Below are 19,791 nucleotides of genomic sequence, written 5' to 3'. Positions count from 1 at the left end.
GAGGGGCTGGCACCGAGGGGCTCTGGGATGGGGGTTCGGGACCTGAGGGGCTGGCACCGAGGGGCTCTGGGACGGGGGCTCGGGACCTGAGGGGCTGGCACCGAGGGGCTCTGGGATGGGGGCTCAGGACCTGAGGGGCTGGCACCGAGGGGCTCTGGGACGGCGGTTCGGGACCTGAGGGGCTGGCACCGAGGGGCTCTGGGACGGGGGTTCGGGACCTGAGGGGCTGGCACCGAGGGGCTCTGGGACGGGGGTTCGGGACCTGAGGGGCTGGCACTGAGGGGCTCTGGGACGGGGGCTCGGGACCTGAGGGGCTGGCACCGAGGGGCTCTGGGATGGGGGCTCAGGACCTGAGGGGCTGGCACCGAGGGGCTCTGGGATGGGGGCCTGGGACCTGAGGGGCTGGCACTGAGGTGCTCTGGGATGGGGGCTCAGGACCTGAGGGGTTGGCACCGAGGGGTTCTGGGATGGGGGCTCAGGACCTGAGGGGTTGGCACCGAGGGGCTCTGGGACGGGGTCTCGGGACCACAGCTGGGCTGCCCAGCAACTGTTCCCATGGGCAGGGTCTGTGTGTAGAAAGCGGCAGCTGCACCTGCCATGGCCTCACTCACCCCTCCTCACACGAGGAGTTAGCCTCCGTCCGGATGAAGCCATGCTGGGGTCTCTTGAAGGTCTGCTTCAACACAGGTTCACAAGGGGCAGCTGGGAGGAGACAGCAGGGTGAGCAGGGGACCCAGGGTGGCTGGGGGGGACAGCTGGGTGACACCATCCCCCACCTCGAGGACCCAGGGTGGCTGGAGGGAGACAGCTGGGTGACACCATCCCCCACCTCGAGGACCCAGGGTGGCTGGGGGGACAGCAGGCTGAGAGACTGGCCCCCACCCTGCATGCCTGCCCTCAGAGCCAGCACCTGTGCACTGGGGAGCACTGGGCATCCACACCCCCTGGGATGAGCAGCGCAGGGTGTCGGCCCCCTCCAGTGTGTAGCCCAGGCTGCAGCGGTATCTGACGGATGTCCCAGGGTCAAAGTGGAGCGTCCCTCTGTCCTCCAGCTGCCCATTGAGGATCCGAGGGGGGGCTGGGCAGGCTGAGGGAAATGAGAGACAGGCTCTGATGGCAGCAACCATGAAAGTAGCTCACCTGCTGCTGTAGCCCAGGCGCCTCAGCCCAGGTGGGCCCCTCCACCCAGGTGCCTCAGCCCAGGTGGGCCCCTCCACCCAGGTGCCTCAGCCCAGGTGGGCTCCTCTGCCCAGGTGCCTCAGCCCAGGTGGGCCCCTCTGCCCAGGTGCCTCAGCCCAGGTGGGCCCCTCTGCCCAGGTGGGCCCCTCTGCCCAGGTGTGTCCTCAGTCCAGGTGGGCTCCTCTGCCCAGGTGCCTCAGCCCAGGTGGGCCCCTCTGCTCAGGTGCCTCAGCCCAGGTGGGCCCCTCTGCCCAGGTGTGTCCTCAGCCCAGGTAGGCCCCTCTGCCCAGGTGGGCCCCTCTGCCCAGGTGTGTCCTCAGTAGACTCACCCTTCTCACAGCGGGGAAGCTCGGGCTCCCAGCTGCCACGGCCGGAGCAGCGGGTCCTGGTGCTGCCCTTCAGGGTGAAGCCCGGCTCACAGGTGAGGCCCAGGGTGTCATTGTAGCTGTAGTGCTGCTTCTGCCCAGACACCACGCGGCCCCCCGGCACCTGGGGGGGCGGGCAGGGGCCCCCCGACACGGCCAGCTGGCAGTGCGGGGCCGGCCCGCTCCACACGCCCTCCAGCTGGGCATCCGCCGTGCAACGCAGGGTGCTCTCACCCACCAGGATGAAGTCCACCCCCGGCTCGGGGCCAGGCAGGCAGTGGTAGGTGACACTGCTCCCATAGGTGGCCGGCCAGGAGGTGTTGCCCGAGTGTGTTCCCTGGATGGCGGGTGGCGGCGGGGGACAACGGATTTCTAGACAGAGCAGAAAGGCAGAGGCTGGGACCAGGCGGCCTGCAGGGTGCAGGGGCTGCCCACACCTCCCGGTGACACCCCCACAGTGTGGGGGCCCTGCAGCCCAGTCCCGATACGTCTGTCTGTCTGTCCGGGGCTTGGGGCTCAGTCCCACAGCACCCCACGCCAGCCATTACAGTCCAGGTTAGGTCCAAGGCTTCTTCTTCTTTTTTAAAAAAATATTTATTTCCTTTTTGTTGCCCTTGTTGTTTTATTGTTGTGGTTATTGATGTCACTGTTGTTGGATAGGACAGAGAGAAACAGCGAGAGGAGGGGAAGACAGAGAGGGGGAGAGAAAGACAGACACCTGCAGACCTGCTTCACCGCCTGTGAAGCGAACCCCGTGCAGGTGCGGAGCCGGGGGCTCAAACCGGGATCCTTACACCGGTCCTTGTGCTTTGCACTACGTGCGCTTAACCCGCTGCGCTACCGCCCGACTCCCGGCCCAAGGCTTCTTATGGTGGGCCGGAAACTGGGGCTCTTGTGACCTCCCTCTGGGGGTGATCCAGTTTCTGGGGAAAGAGACAGGGTGCCCCCAGAAGCCCTCCTCACCCCCAGCTGGGCTCCTGGACTCCTCCTGAGAGCCACGGGACATAGCTGACCGCTCAGGCTGTCCCCAGGGATCAGGTGCCCAAGCCAGGGGCCATGTACAGGACTTAGCTGTTTCTGACATGTCAGTTTCATGTGTCCAAGGCCACTGAGTTGGGGGGCGGGGGACAGTGGCATCTGAGTGTGTAAGGAAGGGGCTGCTCAGAGGCCAGGAGGTGACAGGCTGTGGGGAGGGGCTGCTCAGGGGGCCCTTTCCTCCACCACCTCTCCTCAGGAGTGACAGGCCAGAGGCTGCGCCCCAGAGGAGTTGGGGTGGGGTGGGGGCTACCCTCACACTGGGGCACCCTGGGGGGCTGTCCTACTCTCACACTCAGGTGTCCCGGAGGGCGGCAGCCTACCCTCACACTCAGGGATCCGGGTCCAGGTGGCCTTCTGCCCAGCAATGACACAGCGGCTGGAAGCCTGTCCCTTCAGCCGGTACCTGGGGACAGAGGGTACAGGACAGTGCAGCCTCAGCAACCCCGGGTGGGGCAGGCCTCTCAGCTCCCCACAGACCCCTCAGCCCCCCTCAGCCTCCAACAGCCCCTAACAGCCTCCCTCAGCTCCCCACAGACCCCTCAGACCCCCCACAGACCCCTCAGCCTCCGAAAACCCCCATCAGCCTCCCTCAGCTCCCCACAGACTCCTCAGCCCCCCTCAGACCCCTCAGACCCCTCATCCCCCCACGGCCCCCCGCAGGCCCCCCTCAGGCTCTGTGGCCTCAGCTGCCCCCACCCGCACTCACCCCTCAGTGCAGGAGAAGGTGGCCGTGGAACCCAGCTGCAGGCTGGGGGGCTGTTGCACCTGCCCGTGGCGGGGTGGCACTGGGGGGTCACACTGGGCCTCTGGGGACACAGGCGGCGTGAGGGGGGCGCGGGGGACAGGGCACAGGGGACGGGGCGCACGCAGTCCCCGCTGGCCTCCTACCTGTGCAGGTGGGTGGCTCAGAGCTCCAGGCTCCCGAGGATAGACACCTGAGCGTCTTCTCTCCCTGCAGCAGGTAGCCGGGCTCACAGCTAAAGAGTACGGCCTGGCCCGGGCGGCTGCGCACGCCCACCGGCCCTGAGTGCTGTGCGTGGGGGCTGGCGGGCAGTGGGGGGCAGTCCAGGGGAGTGTCTGTGCACAGGTCACGGGGGAGGGTCTCAGGGGTGCTCCGGGCTTAGGGCACACAGCCCCCATCCTGAGCACACCCAGCTTGGGCCTGCAGACCTCAGACAGGCCATTTTCTAACACTCTAAGCCCTGGGTCAGAGGGGTGCTAGATAGTGCAGTGCAGCCCCTCACTGCCCCAAAGACACCCCCACCTGCACCCATGGAAACCCCCAGTATGCCCCCGGACACCCCCACCTGCAGCCCCTGGACACCCCCACCTGCACCCCTGAATATCCCACCTGCACCCCTGGTCACCCCCATCTGCACCCCCTGGTCACCCCCACCTGCAGCCCCTGGTCACCCCCACTTGCACCCCTGAATACCCCACCTGCACCCTCTGGTCACCCCCACCTGTAGCCCTGGTCACCCCACCAGCAGCCCCAGGACAACCCACCTGCAGCCCCTGGACACCCCCACCTGCACCCCCTGGACACCCCCACCTGCAGCCCCTGGTCACCCCCACCTGCACCCCCTGAACACCCCCACCTGCACCCCTGAATACCCCATCTGCACCCCCTGGACACCCCCACCTGCAGCCCCTGGTCACCCCCACCTGCACCCCTGTCACCCCACCTGCACCCCCTGGTCACCCCCACCTGCAGCCCCCAGGGTCCTCCACCTGCACCCTCAGGACAGCTCCACACGCAGCCCCTGAAACTCCCTGCTCTGCGCCCTCAGGGCCCCACCCCTGTTGCAGACAGCCGCAGTCAAGTCTGTAGGAACCCCCCACCCCCACACTCACCATCTGCAGGCGGGCGGGTCAGACGCCTGGGGTCTGAGTGGAAGCATTCCTGCCCCCCCCCCAGGGACCTGCCGTACCCCCTGGGGCCCCTACCTGCAGCCCCAGGCCCTACCCCCTTACGGACCCCCCACTCACCGCTCTCGCAGACGGGCAGGGCAGTCGGCCCCCAGCTGCCGTTCGCCTGGCACCACAGGGTCCGGTTGCCCCTCATGGTGAAGTTGGCTTGGCAGGAGAATGTCACCGCGGCCCCGTGCCAGAACGGGGGTCGGGCCCGCCTGTCCTTCTGCCCCCCGGGCACGTGGGGCTCTGGGCACTGGACATACCTGTTGAAGACCTCGCACACAGGTGCCGCCTTGTCCCAGTAGGCGTCCGCCTGGCCGCCACCCCTGCAGAAGAGCACGCTGTCCCCGATGAGGCGGAAGGCGCTGGGGCAGCTGTACTTGACCACCGTGTTGACCGTGGCGGACCCAGAGTAGGTGTTGCGGCCGTGTGTGATGGGAGGGGGCGGGCCACAGGACAGGGCTGCGGGTGGACAGGAGAGGCTGCCGTCACCCCACGTGCCCGGGACCCTCGCCCGGACCCAAGGCCCCAGTGATGGCCGTCCCCTGGGGCTTTCCACACAGCCCTGGGCCCTCTGGCCCCGGTGGGTGAGGCGGGGCTCTGGCCCCTCGCTGCCCGCGGGCACAGGGCGCTGGCTGGCAGGTTGGCAGGCCCCCGGCCTCTGCATCGAGGGCGCTCGCACGAAACGGAGGGAGGGTGCAGCCAAAGGGCCTGTGGCACCGGCCATACCCTCTCCGTCCCTCGGCGGCTGTGTGATTTTGGGTGAGTCTGCAGGGCCCCACTCAGCTTCCCGCCAGCAGTTCCCGCACACTGGCACCTCCCTTGGGTCGCGCCCAGACCCCTTAGAGCTGACAATTCAGCACGCGCCCAGTGGCCACGGGCCCCACCCAAGCTGGCTGAGGAGTCCACAGCCTCACCCCACTCTCAGCTGTGCTGCCCTGCGGAAGAGCACAGAAGGGGGCCAGAGATCTGAACCTCTTCTCCCACAAGGCTTGTCCTGGTGGACAAGGAGGGTGGCACCTGCTCAGAGAGGGGCCACATGCCCCCTCTCCTGGGTGCGTCTGGGGGTGAGGGGGCACGGTCGGTCGACCCCCAGAACTTCTGTCTGGTTTCCACTGGCTCCTGGCTCTGAGGGAGGGAGGTGGCCCAGGGTCCGGGGGTCCCAGCTGACTGGCTCTGGACACTGAGTGCTGGGGCCCTGCAGCCCCTGTGCGTGCAGGTGAGAGCACCCACAGCCTCTCGGCCACATGCGCTGGAGCTGGGCCTGCACTCAGGGCGCCCTGCAGGCGCTCCCTGCACACGCGTGTGTCCCGGGCAGTGGCCGCACTGACCTCACAGACACTCAGAGGACCCTCCTGGGCTTTGTGCTTCTACTCACGATCACAGACAGGAAGCTCAGTGTTCCAGACCATACGCGTGCCTTCTGAGACACACCGGCTGGAGGGCTGCCCGCTGAGCCGGAACCTTCAACAACAGGGGAGCAGGCCGTCACCGGGACAGACGGCCTCTCGGGGGTGGGCTCAGACTCTCGGGAAAACAGGCCCTGGACTGCACTCAGCTCGGGGGCTTCCGGGCCGACGCACGCAGAAGGCCCGTGTGGCCACATACACACCCCTTCCTTTCCCTGGGGCATCCAGACGTCCAGATTCTCTGCACCAGCAGCAGCAGGAAGCCTGAGTAGCCCGTGAAGGACGCACACAGACCTACCCCTTGAGCTCACCCCTGAGAGTCCCTCTCCCTGACCCTGGCTACTCGCTGCTCTGCACAAGGGAGCCCTCACGGGCCGCACATGGCCTTGCCCAGGGACCTTCCCCCGTCCTCAGCATTGGCTACCCCCTGCAGTGACCACACGGGAACCAGCAGGCCAGAGACCCAGTGGGCTCTGAGCCACAGAAGGCAGAGAGAGTCAGGGAAGACAGGCTGAGGCCACGCCTGCCACGCGGAGCTGTGGGTCCCCCCTCGGCGCACTCACCCCTCGTCACACACAAAGGCCACCTGGGCCCCGAGCTGCAGGCTGGGTGGCACCAGCACACGGCCGTGCAGCAGGCTGGGGAGGGCCTCGCAGGACTGGGCTGGGGGGGAGGGAGAGAGGTGGCGTCACTGGACGGTCGCGGCCGGACCCCCGCCCCAGCAGAGCACCAGGCACCTTCACAGGTGGGGGCAGGCGGGTGCCAGGTGCCCGAGGACGTGCAGTCCAGGGTGTCTGAGCCTCGGAGCGTGTGACCGGGCTCACAGTGGTAGGACACTCGCTGGCCGGTAGGGAAGACATCCTGGGCCTCGTGGCCGTGGCTGCCGTGGGGGACTTGCGGGGGTGGCGGGCACCCTGAAAGGACAGTGGAAGGGCTGGGGGCTTCTACTTGGACCCCCCACTCTGCCTGAGGGAGGCAGCTCCCTGCTTATCAGACCCCTGGCCCGGCCCTCCCTCCCAGGAGCTGCCCCCTCAGCACCTAATCCTCCGGTGCCCTGCGGCCTCCTGCCACCAAGGTGACCAACTGCCAGCACATGGCACACCACAGTCCCCTCTGGCCTCCTGCTGTCCTGCCGCCCAGTCAGAGCCCCGGGGGGGGGGCTGAATGTCCATCCACACCTCTCGGGGTGAGAGCACGTGGGGGTGGGGTGCCAGGTCAGAGCCCCACCTGGCAGCAGGTCCCCCAGAAGTGGCCGCCCTCAGGGGGAGGTGTGTCCTCTCTGCAGGCCTGGGGTCAGTGCACAACACCCATCTCCCCTGCAGGGAGATAAGCCAGGCTGCCCTCACGTAGGAGAGTGATGTAGCTCTGGGCGCCTCAGTGCCACCTGCTTTGGGGGCAGCAGCTCGGGTCCTTACTGGTACAATAGGCGTGACCTGCAGCCTCCCACTGGTGCCCCATTCCCCACCTCATGGCAGTTCCCCTTCATAGTAGCCCCTGCCTCACCTGAGTCTCTGACACCAGGTCCCCCATCCTCTGGCAGCCCCCAGCCTGTGTCTCTGCTCTGGGTCCCCCATCCTCAGGCAGCCCCCAGCCTGTGTCTCTGCTCTGGGTCCCCCCATCCTCTGGCAGCCCCCAGCCTGTGTCTCTGCTCTGGGTCCCCCCATCCTCAGGGCAGCCCCCAGCCTGTGTCTCTGCTCTGGGTCCCCCCATCCTCAGGCAGCCCCCAGCCTGTGTCTCTGCTCTGGGTCCCCCCATCCTCAGGCAGCCCCCAGCCTGTGTCTCTGCTCTGGGTCCCCCATCCTCTGGCAGCCCCCAGCCTGTGTCTCTGCTCTGGGTGCCCCCATCCTCAGGCAGCCCCCAGCCTGTGTCTCTGCTCTGGGTCCCCGAATCCTCAGGGCAGCCCCCAGCCTGTGTCTCTGCTCTGGGTCCCCCCATCCTCAGGCAGCCCCCCAGCCTGTGTCTCTGCTCTGGGTCCCCCCATCCTCTGGCAGCCCCCAGCCTGTGTCTCTGCTCTGGGTGCCCCCATCCTCAGGGCAGCTCCCCAGCCTGTGTCTCTGCTCTGGGTCCCCCCATCCTCAGGCAGCCCCCAGCCTGTGTCTCTGCTCTGGGTGCCCCCATCCTCAGGGCAGCTCCCCAGCCTGTGTCTCTGCTCTGGGTCCCCCCATCCTCAGGCAGCCCCCAGCCTGTGTCTCTGCTCTGGGTGCCCCCATCCTCAGGGCAGCTCCCCAGCCTGTGTCTCTGCTCTGGGTCCCCCCATCCTCAGGCAGCCCCCAGCCTGTGTCTCTGCTCTGGATCCCCCATCCTCAGGGCAGCCCCCAGCCTGTGTCTCTGCTCTGGGTCCCCCCATCCTCTGGCAGCCCCCAGCCTGTGTCTCTGCTCTGGGTCCCCCCATCCTCAGGCAGCCCCCAGCCTGTGTCTCTGCTCTGGGTCCCCCCATCCTCAGGGCAGCCCCCAGCCTGTGTCTCTGCTCTGGGTCCCCCCATCCTCAGGGCAGCCCCCAGCCTGTGTCTCTGCTCTGGGTCCCCCATCCTCAGGGCAGCCCCCCAGCCTGTGTCTCTGCTCTGGATCCCCCATCCTCAGGGCAGCCCCCAGCCTGTGTCTCTGCTCTGGGTCCCCCCATCCTCTGGCAGCCCCCAGCCTGTGTCTCTGCTCTGGGTCCCCCCATCCTCAGGCAGCCCCCAGCCTGTGTCTCTGCTCTGGGTCCCCCCATCCTCAGGCAGCCCCCAGCCTGTGTCTCTGCTCTGGGTCCCCCCATCCTCAGGCAGCCCCCAGCCTGTGTCTCTGTCCCCTGGGTCCCCCATCCTCAGGCAGCCCCCAGCCTGTGTCTCTGCTCTGGGTCCCCCCATCCTCAGGCAGCCCCCCAGCCTGTGTCTCTGTCCCCTGGGTCCCCCATCCTCAGGCAGCCCCCAGCCTGTGTCTCTGCTCTGGGTCCCCCCATCCTCAGGCAGCCCCCCAGCCTGTGTCTCTGTCCCCTGGGTCCCCCATCCTCAGGGCAGCTCCCCAGCCTGTGTCTCTGTCCCCTGGGTCCCCCATCCTCAGGGCAGCTCCCCAGCCTGTGTCTCTGTCCCCTGGGTCCCCTAATCCTCAGGGCAGCCCCCCAGCCTGTGTCTCTGCTCTGGATGCCCCCATCCTCAGGCAGCCCCCAGCCTGTGTCTCTGCTCTGGGTCCCCCCATCCTCAGGCAGCCCCCCAGCCTGTGTCTCTGTCCCCTGGGTCCCCTATCCTCAGGGCAGCTCCCCAGCCTGTGTCTCTGTCCCCTGGGTCCCCCATCCTCAGGGAAGCTCCCCAGCCTGTGTCTCTGTCCCCTGGGTCCCCCATCCTCAGGGCAGCTCCCCAGCCTGTGTCTCTGTCCCGGGTCCTGCCTGGCAGGCAGGACTCACCCTGGATGCAGCTGGGCAGGGGGGGCCTCCAGGTGCCCCCCAGATGGCACCACACCACGCTGGCGCCCCTCATGGTGAAGCCAGGCTGGCACTTGAACGCCACGCTGTCATTGAGGGAGAAGGAGCGACGGAAGCCTGCCTCCAGCACCCCGTTCTCCACGTAGGGTGCGGGGCACTTGACAGCCGGGAGGCAGAGGGGCGGGGGCCCGCTCCACACCCCCTCACGCCCATCCCGGCTGGTGCAGTGGATGGATGGCTCGCCCACCAGATCAAACAGCTTCTCCCCACGCTGCCCAGTGTGGCACCGGTAGGTCACCACTGCCCCGTAGGGCAGGCTGTCTTTGTTCTGGTCGCTGAAGTCCCCATGGGGGATAGCAGGGGGTAGCCCGCAAAGGATGGCTGGGGAGGGGGCAGAGACAGGCAGCTCAGGGCTTGGCTGCGGCTCTGTCCTTGCAAACCCAAGGCCTGCCCAGCTGACGCTCTCCTCTGGAGGCTGGGCACCCTGAGAGGAGGCGCTGGGGGTAGGCACAGGTCACCACCCGCAGGCCAGCACAAGGCAGGGGCCGGCCACCAGGCTCCTGCTTCTTGAGACTAAAGCGTTTGCTCACTGCACCACCCGCCAGGTGCCATTACAGGGGTGCTGAAAGGTGCAGGGGCGGGGTGGGCGGTGGGAGAGGACATGCTAGCAGCCCAGTCTGGCCCGCACAAGCAGCCAGGCCTTCGTCATTGCAGGAGGGACCAGCCGGTGCGGTGAGGTCTGACTACTCACTGTCACACAGAGGCATGTGTACGTCCCAGCTCATGCCTCTGTCTGTGAGGACACACATGGCCGACGCGTCCCCAATGAGCCTATATCTGAGGACAGAGGGGAGCTGTTGCCTCCTGGCAAGCTGAGCTCACTTCCTGGGCAGACGGGCAGACAGGCAGCAAAGGCTTATGCGGAGAGGGTGTCCCCAGGTGAGTCTAGGGGAGGCTACCCCGGCCCGCCGGGAGGGGTCTCTGCAGCCTGAGGGGCGCTGGCCCCCTGCCTGTAGCTACTTGCCCCAGTGCCCCCATGCCCACTCACCCTCGATTACAAGAGAAGGTAATTGTCGACCCCCACTCGATGCCCTGGGGATAGAGAATCGTGCCGTGCAGCAAGTCTCTGGGGTGCTCACAGGATCTTCCTGCGTGGGGACACATGAGGGGCTCGGTGCCAGAAATGGGCGCTGGGAGCGCCACAGCGCCCTGCTCTCCTCCACCCGCTGACTCACGTTCACTAGAGGAGGCGGCTGCCACTCACGGGAGCCCCGTCCCAGCTGAGTCAACCCCAGAGCACTATTCAAATGAGCCTCTGGGCATCTGTGAACCGGAAACCCTGAGCCTCCACCCCCTTTCACCCTGTCAGTTGGGGGCACCACCTGCCAGCCCCTGGCCTAGCAAGCTCTCGCCTTATCCGGCCTCTGCTCCCGGCTGCCCAGCACACTGTGGAGACTGCTTTCCAGAAGCTCCACACGCCAGCCATTCTGCTGTGATCTCTCACTGGACTGGACGGCTGGGGACTGACAGCTGCCTGGCCCGGTCCCCTGAGTCTCCTCTGAGGCCTGGTGTCTCAGCAGCACTGGTGTGGCTGGGCCTCTCCCCCTCCCTGGAGCCTGCGGTGACTTACGGCCCAGCTTGGCCTCCACAGGGCAGCTGTGAACCTGCCAGGCGCAGTGCCCCCAGCCCCTCCACACTGGGGGGGGGGGCAGGGCTTCTGCTCCCCAGGGCTTCACCCTGCTTCCCAGTCCCTCCTCTGTTGTTCACTTTGCTGTTCACTTTTCTCTGTCTTCACAGAACTTTTAAAAATAAAAGGAGTCACACCACAGGCCAGTTTTGGTCTGGGAATTAGTCTTTAAAGCCTGTCTCAGCAGGCTGGGAGTATGGATCCACCTGCTAATTCCTATGTTCAGCGGGGAAGCAATTACAGAAGCCAGAGACCTTCCACTTTCTGCACCCCATAATATCCCTGGGTCCATACTCCCAGAGGGATAAAGAATAGAAAAGTTATCATGGGAGGGGATGGGATATGGAGTTCTGGTGGTGGGAATTGTGCCCCTCTTATCCTATGGTCTTGTCAGTGTTTCCATTTTATAAATAAAATTTTTTTAAAAAAGAAAAAAATTAAAGTGCTGGAACCAGGACCTAAGTTGAGGTCTAGCTGATACTAAAGCTCAACAAACAAACAAACAAACAAACAAATCCTGTTTCAGAGGCCGGGTGGTGGTGCTGCCCGCTAAGCACACATCGTATGAAGGGCAAGGACACACATAAGGATCCAGGTTCGAGCCCTTATTCCACACCGGCAGGGGGTAAGCTTCACAAAATGGTGAAGCAGGTGTCCCTCTTTCTCTGACTCGCTCTCTCTCTCCTGCCCCTCTCAATTGCTCTCTGTCCTATGCAGTAAAATGGAAAAAAATGGTTGCCAGGAGCAGTGTGGGCAGCAAGTCCCAGCGGTAACTCCGGAAGAAAAAACAAACGCGTCTCAGAGCCTCTGAAGGCAGAGCCTGGCACATTCACTTTTTATCAGCTGCATTGAGCTAACCTGGAGTCCTGCCTTGCAGCACAAGAATGCTCGAATGGAACAGGGGTGGGGTGAGAGGAAGATCCCCGCCCTAAGGACACCCAACCTTGACAGACGCAGGGCAGGCAGCCAGAGCAAGGTCCTGGGGCCTGAGGAGGCAGCCCTGCGCCTGAATCCTTAGGAGAGACAAGAATCCCCCTGGGGTCCTCCCCTTGGAATGACCTGCTAGGACTCTGTGCCCTTATTGTGCAAGGAGTGGGCCAGCCCTGAGAGCCATGTCCCCAGACCCAGTGACGCCCACTGTTGGGTCTTACTCACGTTTACAGAACTGCTGGGCATCAGACCACTGGGAGGTGGGCAGGCAGGTGACAGAGAATGACCTCTTCTTGTACCCAGGGAGGCACTCATATTCCCAACTCGTCCCCACTGCAAACTCTGCCTGGTCACTCCTGGCCTTAGGCCTAGCAAAGGTGTAGCTTGGCAGGAGCTTGCACTGACCTGAGGACAGACCACAGGGACATCAGGACCAAACTCCTGCCCTGCCCTGGGGCTGCCCGTGGGCTGGCGGCCTGCCCCCCGGGAAGGAGCCCTGAAGCAGGGGCCATGTGTGCTGACAAAGAGCTCGTCCGCTGTGTGGACACTTATCCTGCAAGCTTGCCTCAGGGCACAGTGGCCTCTGCGCTGGAGAGAACCATCCTCCACAGAACTTGGGCTCTGTGGGTGCTCTGTCTTCTTGCGACCAAGGCCTCACAAAGAAGGATTTCTGTCACGCACAGATGACAGGCACGGCAGAGAGTTCTCCGCTCCTGGCTCTGGCACTTGTCTCAGCAACAGTAACGGCGGCACAGCAGAGAGAACCAGCCCTGACTCCTCACAGTCGCCATTAGCTCACGGTATGCACCCTCAGAGTAGGGACGGCGCTCTCTGAAGAGGATGGGGCTCGGGAGACAGTCACCTCAAGACAGTTCCCTCTGACGACACCACCACCATCATCCCGGCAAGGACGACCAGAAGCCCATCTTGGGAGGTGGGAAGACACCCAGGACGTATCTGGCAAAGTCCTTTCTCTCAACGTGAAAACTCAGGCTCAGCTGTAGGTCAGCGGTGGCTTTCAACGTCACGTTTATACCTCTCCCTCCACCAGAAACAGGCCCGGGTGACCGGGAGAGAGGTCCTGCCTGCCACGTGTGCCGAGAAGCTCTGTGAGAGCCCCAAGAGGAGGGACAGGGAGACAAGCTGGCCTGCAGTCATGGGAAGAGAGTGGCCGCGACACCAGCAAAGGACAGGATGAGGAGGAGTCTGCAGAGGGGAAAGTTCTGCAAAGTCAGGTGGGGGCAGAGCTCCACCAAGAACAGCAGGAAGGACGTCTGTCTGGAGTCGCAGAAGGAGGCTGCTGGCTCCTGGCCATGTCTCAGCAAAAAAAAAAAAAAAAGCAGAGCTCGTGTGGGGTCCACAGGTGACTGTCAGCAGAGCTTGTGTGGGGATGGGGACAGTCCACAGGTGACCGTCAGCAGTACTCGTGTGGGGATGGGGACAGTCCACAGGTGACCGTCAGCAGAGCTCGTGTGGGGATGGGGACAGTCCACAGGTGACCTTCAGCAGAGCTCGTGTGGGGATGGGGACAGTCCACAGGTGACCGTCAGCAGAGCTCGTGTGGGGATGGGGACAGTCCACAGGTGACAGGGTGGAGGGACATTCAAGACAGGTGCAGGGACAGGGCACGCACAGGGGGAGGTGACAGGACAAGCAGACAGGACAGAGTCTATGGGACATGGGAAAGGGGCATGGGGATGGGGCAGTGAGGACAGGGAGCTGGGGGGAGGTGGGTAGACCCACCTTCAATGGGTCCAAAAGGCTGAGGACTCTGGGGCAGTTTTTTTTTTTAATCCCACAGGCAATACAGACTTTAGATTTCTAGACAACAAAGTGACAAAGAATGAAATGATGAAAAAAAGTACCTAAAAGTTTTATTTTCACCCAGGAAGGTGAAGGTGTATCTGAGCTGTGGAGCATGGGTAGACGTGTGACAAGACACCACAGCAGCACATGACAGTGACAGACAGACAGACAGACCTGGCCTTCCTGAGCCTGCAGAGGTCCTGCCCCATGGGGTGGGGAGCTGACTCAGTGGATCAAGCCTCTTTGGGGTTGGGGAGGGATACTGGTGACGGCCAGCAGTCACAGAGCTACCTGGGGGGGGGGGGTCAGAGGTGCCCAGTGACACCGCACTGGGGCTGCAGAGAGGGTGGGTGGGCAGAGAGCCAGCCTGCCTGCCTGGGACCCAGAGGCTGAAGCTCAGTCAGCACTGCCCTGTCCCTGCTCTCTGTCACCCCACAAACTGAACAAGCCGGCAAACCAGCAGGCAGGTGGGCAGGTCGCGGAAAGCAGGGCCCCACCTCCCCCTGCACCTGCCACAGGGAGTTTCGCAGGGACGGAACTGAACCCTTTGGCCAAAGTCACGCAGCTCCTGAGGTCTCTTCCAGAGGCGCCTGACCACGCGTCCCACAGAGGGGAGGGGGCCAGCTCGGTGTAGTGCCTGGACATCCCTCGCCCCACCCCTGGACCTCCACGCCCCCACGCCCTCCTAGCACTCTGGTCCCTGGCTCCCTAGCCCCCTGATCTCCTGGCCCCTTGGTCCCCTGACCCCCATCCCTGGCCCCCCTAAACCCCTGGCACCCTGGCCCCTAATCCCTGGCATCCTAGCTCTGGCCCCTGGTTCCCTGGCCCCTAATTCCCTGGTCTCCTGGTCCCTGACCCCTGGCCCCCTGCTCCCTGGTCCCCTGCTCCCTGGTCCCCTGACCCCCTGGTCCCTGACCCCCTGGCCTCTGGTCCATGACTCCCTGGCCCCTGGTCCATGAGCCCCTGCTCCCTGGCCCCCTGCTCCCCTGGCCCCTTAGTCCCTGCCCCTCTGGCCCCCGAACCCTGGCCCCTGGGCGGTGGCTCTGTGGCCCCGGGGCTCTAGGAGCCCGGCTGCAAGTGTCCGGGTCCAGGTGGGGGTCCTTGTGCGCACCCGGACCTCCAGCCCGGAGCTGTCCCGCCCGGTCCCCACCCCGCTCACCGAGGACCCCGGGCGCGAGGAGAGCCCAGCAGAGCCACTGCAGCGCGGCGGCGCCCATGTCCCGCCCCAGCGTCCTGTCCTCGGGCGGCGCAGGGCTGTGGCGGGAGGGGCGGCCCCGGTGTCTTAAGTAGGTCCGACCACAAGCGCCCCTCCCGCCCCAACACACGTGCGCGCTGGCACCTGCCGGGAGGGGCGGGGCGGGGCCTGGAGGGGGCGGGGCCTGGAGGGGGCGGGGCGGGGCCTGGAGGGGGCGGGGCCGGAGGGGCGGGGCCCAGAGGAGGGCTGGGTGCACAGGAGGCGCATGGAGTGAGTGAGGCGGGGAGGAGGCAGAGGAGGCAGGAGCTGGGGAAGGAGGGCAGGATGGACTGGAGGGTCCATGGGGAGCCGCGTCGCGGGTGGACACTCCCTGGTCTCAGCTGGAGCCTGAACTCGTGGTCAGGCCAGTGCTCGCCAGCTTTTATGACCCTGAAACTCAGTGTGTCGATAACTGCAAGAAGTAACTGCAAGACAAGTGGGGCAAAGCAGGGGTCGCTCTCAGGGACTGCGGCGACGTCTGTCCCGCCCAGTCGAGGCCAGCCCCAGATGGACATGCCTTACTAAACTGAATTCACAGGAAAGCTGCACGATTCCATCGTGCCTGTCAGCCAGCACTTCCCAACTGCTGCTGTCTTCCCGTGTGCTCTTCCGCCTCCGACAGAGACAGTAGCTGTGTATTGACAGACGTCTGGATCAGTGCGCATGATTCTGGGGTTAGTGACTGGCTTACTACTTTGGAACTGGCATGATACCTCTTCTAAATACTTCAATGTAGATTTTTTTTTTTTTAAACTGAGGATATTCTCGTATGTAACTGTAGCAGAACTTATCGAACCAGGAAACTGATGTTGACACCATTTGTTGTCCACGTGACAGACCATGCCCCACTCACCCGCCTGACTGTTGAAGCACACGCCATAGGCGCTCTCACACGTGTGCACACACTGTGCCTTTTTCTGGCCCAGGACCATACTTTGTATAAGTACCGCGCGCTAACCGATTGCGCCACTGGAGCTCTGCAGGACCATACTTTGGATTATCAGTTTTTTCTGCTCATTTTTTGTGGAAAGGGGCCTGTTTTTTTTTTTTTTTTTAAGACTACACACAACTATTTTTATAGGCTGGCTTTTTACATTAGGTATTGCATAGTAGCTGGTTTCACTAAATGCCAAACATTAACACATAGTTTTGCCGGGAGCTGGGCAGCAGCCTGCTGGTGGGTCCATCTTGAGGCGGCTGAAGGACACCAGGTGGATGTAGCCTTAGCCACTACTGACACACCACGTGACAACCATGGCCTTACAGATGCATGGCCAGCCTTTTTCCCGCAAGAACATAGCATGTGGAGCTGGGGGGCTCAGGCCCCTGGAAGGTGACTCCTGTGAGCCTTGACGGGGACATTGCAATTAGAGCCAGGTCTACACTTAGGGTAGCAGCTACACAAAAGGCAGGGACTGTGTCTGCTTAGTGCAGGCTAACGGGAGGCTAGCTGCCAGAGCACTGCCCAGCTCTGGCTTATGGGGCTGGGGACTGAACCTGGGACCTTGAAGCCTGAGGCATGAGAGCCTTTTGGCATAACCACTATACTGTCTCTCTGGTCCAGGGTTGCTCTGGTTTAAAGGTTCTGTTTTCCGTTTGTAATCACTAAGTTTATTGTGAGCAGGCACAATAAACATTGACTTTGTCAATGTCCCATTTTTGGCAAATCTTCACCACTTTAGTCAGTATTCAATATTTGACATGATTCTTGCTGGAATCAGTAATCACTGTGCTGCCAGTTTTTTTATTCAAACTTTACTTCTCTTTTCATCAGCTGACTTTCTAGCATAAAGATAAGCTCTCCCACCCTTCTCCTGTCCTTATTTTTAATATTTATTTGTTTGTTCAATTTTTTCTTTTTAAAATAGTTTTATTTGTTTATTACTGGATAGAGTCAGAGAAATTGAGAGAGGATGGAGAGATAGAGAGGGGGAGAAGCAGAGAGACACCTGCAGCCCTGCTTCACTACTCATGAAGCCTTCACCTGCAGGTGGGAGCCGGGGGCTTGAACGCGGGTCCTTGTGCGCTGTCATGTGTGGACTCAACCAGGTGCACCACCGCCTGGCTCCTCTCCTATTGTTTATTCACTCTTCCTGTAGTGGTTTCAATCCCTGTGTCACAGATGTTTGTTTCTTCATTTGAGGGTTCAGGTTGCCCCTGACTTGGCCCAAGGGGGTCCTCAGAGTAGTTCCTGAGTCATTCTGACCAATTTCTTTTCTTTTCTCCCTGTTTTTGGTTCTTTAGCATTTCTGGTCTGGCAAAACCAGACGCTCCAGGATCACCTTGTGTCGCTCCAGCCTGGCACTGGGAACTGCCTGGCCCCCAGAGGAAGCTGGTTCTCCAGAGCAGAGGATGATTCTTGGAAACCAAGATCTGGAGGCTCTTTGTTCTTCGCTTTCTTCTCAGCAGGCAGATGCCGAGACTAAGTGGATCATCTCTTCAATGTTGGTCTAGACCTCTGTCTGCACCCAAGTCCTGGGTTCACCCCAGTTCTCCACGGTCTAGCCGGAGGCTCACGATGCCATGTAATTATCCCATCGTCTTTGTGACTGTCGTCTCAGTGTGTCACCTGGTCCCTTGCTCACGACACAGTTACCACCTTGCTTAGTCCTGGAAAACAGAGAGGCTTTGGAATTCCTAATTCTGTGACATGGTGGGAAGAAGACCTAGTTTTAAAAGTATTTCTTTTTATTTTTTAGTCTGAGGGCATAAAAATTTTTCCATTCAGTGGCTTGGACTAACTATCTCTCTCCCCTCGGATGTGATAGTTTCACAAGTCTGATTTCTCTTCTGTGTGTGCAGATTATCCCAGGCCTTTCTTTGGTTTGAATCATGTTAGTTCGTGTTTTAGGCACCGTTTCCCACCTCTGCAGGTGTGCTGCCATTCCACACCCACCAGCAAGGTGCAGTGCCCTCCCCCAGTCTGCTAAGCCTTTGCCATCACCCTCCCAGCCTCCACCCAGCCCAGCTTTGCTTTGCTTTGTGTTCCACTGTAGTTGTTCTCCTTTGTTCTGTTTTGTTTTTTAATGTGTGCATAGCTGAGTATGTGAGTATGAGCTCTATGTGTCTGAAGAGCATGAAATGACCAGAGAGAAGCCCCGGTGTCCCCACTCCTCCTGCTGACTCTCCCACACAGCACCTTTCCCACTGGCCTGTTGGGGTGTCCGCTTGCTTCTGGCCTCTCTGCCCTCTGACTGGCCCCAATGACCTGACACATGGATGTCTTCCTACTTCTCTGCCTTTACTACGTAAAGTGAAGCTCGCACGCACAGGTATGCTGGTGTTCCTCCTGTGGAAGCTCAGCGCCGCTGCTCACCCTCTTCCTGTTCGTAGACCCTCACTTCTTCTTCTTCCGTAGCCAGTCAACAGCGACAGGTTGAGCCTGATGTCAAGTTTCGAGACCTCCTTTGAATCTGGAGAGGTGGCAGTCGTTGACTATGTGGGTCATAGTCTGTCTGTAGCTGCAGGGGCATTTCGGGTCGTCTCTGGCTCCCCAGCGATGGAACATAGCGGCGCACCGGCCATGGCCTGTTCGATAGCGATTGAGGAGGGCCCAATCATAATGTGCTAGGTCAAAGCCGGGTTGACGCTTGCAGGGGTCTGTGATGAGGTGTTTGTTCTTGACCTCAGCTGACTGCCAACTCTGTTTCCAAGAGTCTGGAACAGAGAAGTTGAGTGTAGGCGTAGGGGACCAGATTGGGTGACGAGACGTCCAGCGTTGGACAGGGTGGGCGAAGATCTCCGCGTATATTGGCAGGTCCGGTCGAGCGTAGATGTGGGAAATGAACTCAGATGATGCCGCATCCCGACGAATATCTGGCGGGGCGATGTTGCTAAGAACTGGCAGCCATGGAACCGGGGTGGAACGGATGGTTCCAGAAATGATCCTCACGGAGGAATATAATTTGGAATCGACCAAGTGGACATGGGGGCTACGGAACCATCCTGGGGCACAGTATTCTGCAGTGGAATAGCATAATGCCAGAGATGATGATTGTAGTGTGGAAGCGCTCGCGCCCCATGAGGAGCTGGCCAGTCTTGCAGTGATGTGATTCCTCGCGCCCACCTTTGCTGCAGTTTTTATGAGATGTTCGTGAAATGACAGAGTGCGATCGAGAGTAACGCCAAGATAGACTGGCTGGGCTTCATGCCGGATTCTCATATCGCCAAGCTGCACATTAAGCTCACGCGAGGCCGAGGCATGGTGTAGATGGAAAACAGATGATACCGTGTTTGCAGTGCTAGGGATTAGTCGCCATTTTTTACAGTAATCAGATATCAGAGACATGTCTTTCGTGAGTGTTTCCTCGAGGATGTCGAACTTGGATGCCTGAGTTGCACAGCAGATGTCATCGGCGTAGATGAACTTCCTTGAAGAAGTTTCTGGGAGGTCATTGATGTAAATATTAAATAGCGTAGGAGCCAGAACAGAGCCCTGGGGGAGGCCACTTGAGACAAGTCTCCATCTGCTAGACTTGTCACCCAGATGCACCTGGAATCTTCTGTTTTGGAGAAGAAACGATATAGTGTTGGCCACCCATGGAGGCAGGCATCTTGAAGAAGTCATCTACGCCGAAGACCCTCACTCTGGATGAGCCAGAGCTCAAGTGCTTTTCCTGTGTACGTTCAGCTGGCAGTGCTCTACATCGCTCTAGAGAACACACTGTGTGCGTTTGTGTTTCTTGCTGGGGGTGTATCTCCTGTGCAGACTCCTAGCACTGGGGCTCTTGGTCTCAAGAGTGTAGTCTTTGTCTTAATTGTCTTTTTGAACTCGACCACCGGACCTTTGAATTTGGTCAGAAGCGACTCTTTGGAGAAAGCATGAAACCAGC

At 61.7% G+C, this 19,791-nt stretch overlaps 1 protein-coding gene across 9 annotated transcripts in view; it reads right to left on the bottom strand.

Annotated features, from left to right (window-relative positions):
* The window catches only part of LOC103120658 (complement receptor type 2), a 32,280-nt gene extending 17,303 nt beyond the window's left edge, over positions 1 to 14,977 (bottom strand). For 5 of the 9 annotated variants that reach the window (XM_060178326.1, XM_060178328.1, XM_060178327.1 and 2 more), the window contains exons 1-15: positions 14,885 to 14,967; positions 12,145 to 12,324; positions 10,351 to 10,450; positions 10,054 to 10,139; positions 9,285 to 9,683; positions 6,643 to 6,819; positions 6,469 to 6,568; positions 5,875 to 5,960; positions 4,572 to 4,958; positions 3,471 to 3,659; positions 3,289 to 3,388; positions 2,903 to 2,985; positions 1,509 to 1,916; positions 911 to 1,087; positions 612 to 702 (exon numbers count right to left, since the gene is read on the bottom strand). In XM_060178326.1, coding sequence (XP_060034309.1) covers positions 612 to 702; positions 911 to 1,087; positions 1,509 to 1,916; positions 2,903 to 2,985; positions 3,289 to 3,388; positions 3,471 to 3,659; positions 4,572 to 4,958; positions 5,875 to 5,960; positions 6,469 to 6,568; positions 6,643 to 6,819; positions 9,285 to 9,683; positions 10,054 to 10,139; positions 10,351 to 10,450; positions 12,145 to 12,324; positions 14,885 to 14,942 — 2,621 coding nt within the window. In that variant the 5' untranslated portion in view covers positions 14,943 to 14,967. Of the gene's footprint in view, positions 1 to 611; positions 703 to 910; positions 1,088 to 1,508; positions 1,917 to 2,902; positions 2,986 to 3,288; positions 3,389 to 3,470; positions 3,660 to 4,571; positions 4,959 to 5,874; positions 5,961 to 6,468; positions 6,569 to 6,642; positions 6,820 to 9,284; positions 9,684 to 10,053; positions 10,140 to 10,350; positions 10,451 to 12,144; positions 12,325 to 14,884 lie in introns of those variants that run through there. The other 4 variants (XM_060178331.1, XM_060178332.1, XM_060178334.1 and 1 more) reach the window with 4 other exon arrangements.
* Positions 14,978 to 19,791: the final 4,814 nt, after the last annotated feature.

Source organism: Erinaceus europaeus, chromosome 19 (assembly GCF_950295315.1).
Source record: "Erinaceus europaeus chromosome 19, mEriEur2.1, whole genome shotgun sequence".
NCBI lineage: Eukaryota > Metazoa > Chordata > Mammalia > Eulipotyphla > Erinaceidae > Erinaceus > Erinaceus europaeus.
This window is presented reverse-complemented; position numbering and strand designations above follow the sequence as displayed.